At 44.1% G+C, this 4,380-nt stretch overlaps 1 protein-coding gene across 1 annotated transcript; it reads right to left on the bottom strand.

Moving 5' to 3' along the window:
• Window positions 1-1,274: 1,274 nt before the first annotated feature.
• Window positions 1,275-4,044, bottom strand: LOC124664612. The gene is made up of 3 exons (XM_047202090.1): window positions 3,927-4,044; window positions 3,490-3,881; window positions 1,275-2,006 (listed from the first exon to the last, which is right to left on the bottom strand). Exons 1-3 carry the CDS (start codon window positions 4,042-4,044, stop codon window positions 1,275-1,277), a joined length of 1,242 nt encoding a protein of 413 aa, XP_047058046.1.
• Window positions 4,045-4,380: the final 336 nt, after the last annotated feature.

The following is a 4,380-nucleotide window of genomic DNA, read 5'->3' on the forward strand; positions in this document are numbered from 1 at the left end:
GAGTAAGCCAAGGAAGATATCAGTCTAGATTTACTTTACTTCAGAAGTAATGGGTGTCCAGGATATAAAACTAAATTTGTTTGTTTCAGATTATAACAATCTGAAATTCAAATGAGATCAGGTAGAACAGCCGAGCAATGCAGAGTGCAGACACACTGGTAGGATGCAAGACACAAAATTTGCCAGGGCGGTCGAGTTCTCAGATGTCCCATGATTTATTGTGCTTTTCCAGCAACACATAAGCTAATGTGTCGAGGGCACTCTGGCAAAAATGGTCAAAAGATGCAAATTTCATAAATGCTCGGTGCAAACGTTCCGATATCACCTTTCAAATGATCCATGATACTCAGGAGGTGCATAATCTACATCCATGCAAATTTTCAGTATCAGATATTTTGCAACTAACATTTTATTTGATACTAAAATTTCATGTGGATATAGATCAGAACCTTCCTGGGCACTATAAATAAGTTACACATTATTATCATGGAAACTACAACTTCAGGACCTGATATTTCATATATGCCCCTATAGATTAGGGAGGGGCGAGTACTATTTCTGAATCAGCTATTGGTGAGTACATTCTGCAACTACTCAGAAAGAATAGCTTCGACACAACATACATGAGCTGAAGCACTAAATCAATTGCAGACTAGAGTAAAGCTGGCACCAAGGAACCCTACTTGTCACGAGCTAATCCACCTCATCCTAGCACAGTACAAGTGAACGGAGGGCAAAAAACAAGACTACATAGAAGTACCAGATGCAGCTAAGGTACAATTCACAGCGGGAATTCTACATAAAAACATCCTCTCCAAGTGAAAAACATGCCCACGTAGAAATAATAATACAGGGATTTTGACAATTTGCCACACTTTTACTTGCAATTTGATTATTTGCCACACCCTGTGTCACTGACATATGGTGGTCCTGTGACCTGTGGCAAATAATCAAATTTCAGAGAAAAGTGTGGCAAATAATCAAATTTCCCACAACAATACATAGATCTGGTGAGCAATGTTTTCATGCAAAGTTGCTTGGACAGTAGTAATCAAGTTAGATATCCTACGAGCCATAGCCATCTATTGTGCTGGATCCATAGACTTGCAAGATTTCTAACGTTATACGTGATTACCAATGGTCAAGAAACTTAACAAGAAAACACTGCCCATATGTATTATTGTTACCCTATACACTAGGTATGGGTGGTAAGACGAAAAGCTAGATCTCATAATGAAACTGAGCTAGGCATATGTAAACATCAAGATCTAGTGTTACTCCTCTGTAGGCACAAGATGCCTCGCATCGTTTGTCATGTCCGTGCTTTCCATCATACTTTCAACAGGAGTTTCCACATATCTATTGGCCATGTTTGTACTTTCTACCTCACTGGCCATGCTTGTGCTTTCTTTCTCAATTTCCACTGGATTTTCTACAAGGCCACATTCCTCAACTTGGATGGCCATGTCTATGTTGCCCTTAATTAGGGCTTGAGTTTCAGTAGAGTCATTTGTATTTACCTTACTTTCACAAGGAGAGCTCAAATCTTCATTGATTTTGGTATCCATCCTCACCACCTCTATCGATGACCAAACCTTGTTTCGTTTATTGTGCTTCTTGCTCCGCAAATGGCCAGCCATGGTCACATTGCTATCGCACCTGACTTTGCAGCGATCACACCACAGGTAGTTGTTCTTCTGAACAACTTCATGCAACTCTCCATCTACTAGTATGCATATTTTTTTAGGTTCGTCGCAAGGTTCTATTCCACTCTTATTCCCGGTGATCTTCCGCAAGTTGTCTTTGCTATCAGTTATCACCTTGCTTGTTCCACACTGGGCGAACTTTGCCTTATGTTTTTTCCCTTCAAGATGCTCATTAAGTCCAGCTTCACAAGTTGCACTCACTTGGCATAGTGCACAGCTCCAGTCCTTGGTTAGTTTCTGTACTTTCTTTGGTACAGTGGGTCCACTAATTGTATCTGCCTTCCTCTTCATCCTCTGGACCTTTGTTTTTGATGAAGGAGCCTGAAATGAACATTTCAGTGCAGAGGTTATTGGGTGTGCATATGAAACAAAAACCTGCAGCTCTGGAAGAATAGCATATGAAACTAACTCTCACGATCAAACTATCTCTCTACACATACCGACACCACCAATTTAAAGGAATGCATGGACATGAGTAGAATCAATGGGAAACAATCAATCCTTTTAAGCTCTGATCTGGGCCCATAATTTTTTCTGGGTGTTTCTGTCATCTAAGAGCAATAATATGGAGCTATTCTATGGGGTTTGGTGTTCCACTGAAGTAATCAGAAAAACAACATTCTAGATAAAAATAGAGATTGCTCACTTATGCATGGCTTGATGAGAGATCCTGAACTTTCTACAAAACTATAATTGTTGCTGCTAAGTTAAGTCCAGGCCAGGTGAAATGAAGATAAAGTGTACAGCACCATTATTAAGCCAAAAAGGCACAGATAGCGTGCAAAACTATGAAAGAACAGAGCATAAATACAGAAGGCTAGCATCTAAAGCCCTTACCATCTCACTTTTATGACATATGGCTACCTGGTACCCAAGCACTATCCATCTATTATTTATGTGTGGCTGCAATATAGTTGGATATTGACGTCATCTAGACTATTTTCAAATAACAACGGGTAGTTTAGTTCATGTATGTTCTGGAAGGGTATCAATATTATCTCAGAAATTCTAAAACAGCATTAGTATTTTTTAAGAAGACTCACTAGAAGTAACGAACAGATACTTTTTTGGGTAAAACTCTTTGAAGTTTACAAGATTGGTACTTTTTTGTCATGGCCATTCTCTAGACCAAGTTGTTTATAGATTCTATGTTGTTTCTGCTATTACCTTGAGTTATTTTTGGATCTCTGTATTTATATATCACAAATTCACCCCCATATAAGTTTATCATAAGTTATGAAGTGCTAGTTATCTTTTGGCATGCCTTATAGCAGGCCTGATCGTTGAATAACATAGGTTGTTAAAATGGCCAAATTCATGGAACGTTGTGAAATTGGGCAGTATTGAAGAAGGTATTGAAATTTGGCAGTAGTTAAACGACAGTAAGAAAAACGGCGCGGCAAAGCGCGCTAGGTCCATCTAGTATGGAGCTATTCTATGAGATTTGGTGTTCCACTGAAGTAATCAGAAAACCAACATTCTAGAGAAAAAAAAAGATTGCTCACTTATGCATGGCTTGATGAGAGATCCTGATCTTTCTACAAAACTATAATTGTTGGTGCTGCTAAGTTAAGTCCAGGCCAAGTGAATGAAGATAAAAGTGTATAGCACCATTAAGCCAAAAAGGCACAGATGGCGTGCAAAACTATGAAAGGACAGAGCATAAATACAGACAGAATATCTGAGCCAGGTAGTAGTTTTTATGCCTCATCTGGAAAAAGAACTTCTCTGAAGTAGTACAAGGGCAACAATCTAAAAGAAAGATATGAGCGCACACACACACCTCAGATCTCCCAGAGGGCTCGATCTCAAGCAGCTGGAGCTTATGCTTCGGCTTCGGCCGCGGCGGAGACAACCTCCTCCTTTCCCCAAACCCGGCTTGCGGGCGAGGCCCAAACTGGTTAAAGCCATGCCAGGCTCCGAACTCCTCGAAAGGCATCGGCGGCGGCGCGTGCGGGGGCGGATGCATCGCCATCTGCATCGGCGGCGGCATGAGGTGGGCGGGAGGGAAGAACGGGTCGGGCAGGAACCCGCCGCGGGCGAAGGCGAGATCGCCCTTGGCCTCGAACTCGCGGCGCACCTCCTCCTCGATGAGACGCCGCCTGACCTCCATCTGAATAATGCCTTCCCGCCGCGCCGCCTCCCACTCGGTCGATGGCGGCGGCGGCGGAGGCCCTGGTTGGCGGAGGGGGTGGGGAGCGTTGTCAGGGATTCGGGCGCCTTGAAGGCCTTGACCACCGAAGTAGCCGTCGCGGGGGTGAGAGAGCGGTACCGGCGGGGAATCGCCGGAGGCGGACGAGGAGGGCCCGCGGTCGCCGGCGCGGAAGCGGAACTCCATGAGTCTCCGCGTCGGCGGCAATGGCCGGGCTGGCTTGCTGGGAGAGCGGGCGATTGGAGCGGCGGATTTGCGAGCGGCGGCGCGGAAGCCAGAGTGAATGCCGCTTCCGGCTGACCCCGAACGGCGTGCGTGGCGACTCCGTTGACGATTCCCCTGGCCCTGGGCGAGTCTTTTTTTCTCCTGAAATACAAGTCGAGCTGGGCTGGATCTTCAGTTTTCTGCTCCAAGCCGGGCCTGACAACCAGAAATATTTTCATTACTTCCGGTTATACTAAGTTGACTTTCTTTTTAAAAAAAATTTGTTGAACATCCGTGCTTCGCCGCTGCTTAAAAAAC

This window comes from Lolium rigidum, chromosome 1 (genome assembly GCF_022539505.1).
Source record: "Lolium rigidum isolate FL_2022 chromosome 1, APGP_CSIRO_Lrig_0.1, whole genome shotgun sequence".
NCBI classification, from domain to species: Eukaryota; Viridiplantae; Streptophyta; class Magnoliopsida; order Poales; family Poaceae; genus Lolium; species Lolium rigidum.

Bases quoted from the DNA above. Each gene is read 5' to 3' on its own strand.
- LOC124664612 (XM_047202090.1), bottom strand. From the start codon at position 4,044: ATGGAGTTCCGCTTCCGCGCCGGCGACCGCGGGCCCTCCTCGTCCGCC. The intron at 3,882-3,926 runs GCGCCCGAATCC...TCCGCCAACCAG, and splicing joins CGGTGGTCAAGGCCTTCAAG to GGCCTCCGCCGCCGCCGCCA. The intron at 2,007-3,489 runs GTGTGTGTGTGC...TCAAAAACAAAG, and splicing joins AGCCCTCTGGGAGATCTGAG to GTCCAGAGGATGAAGAGGAA.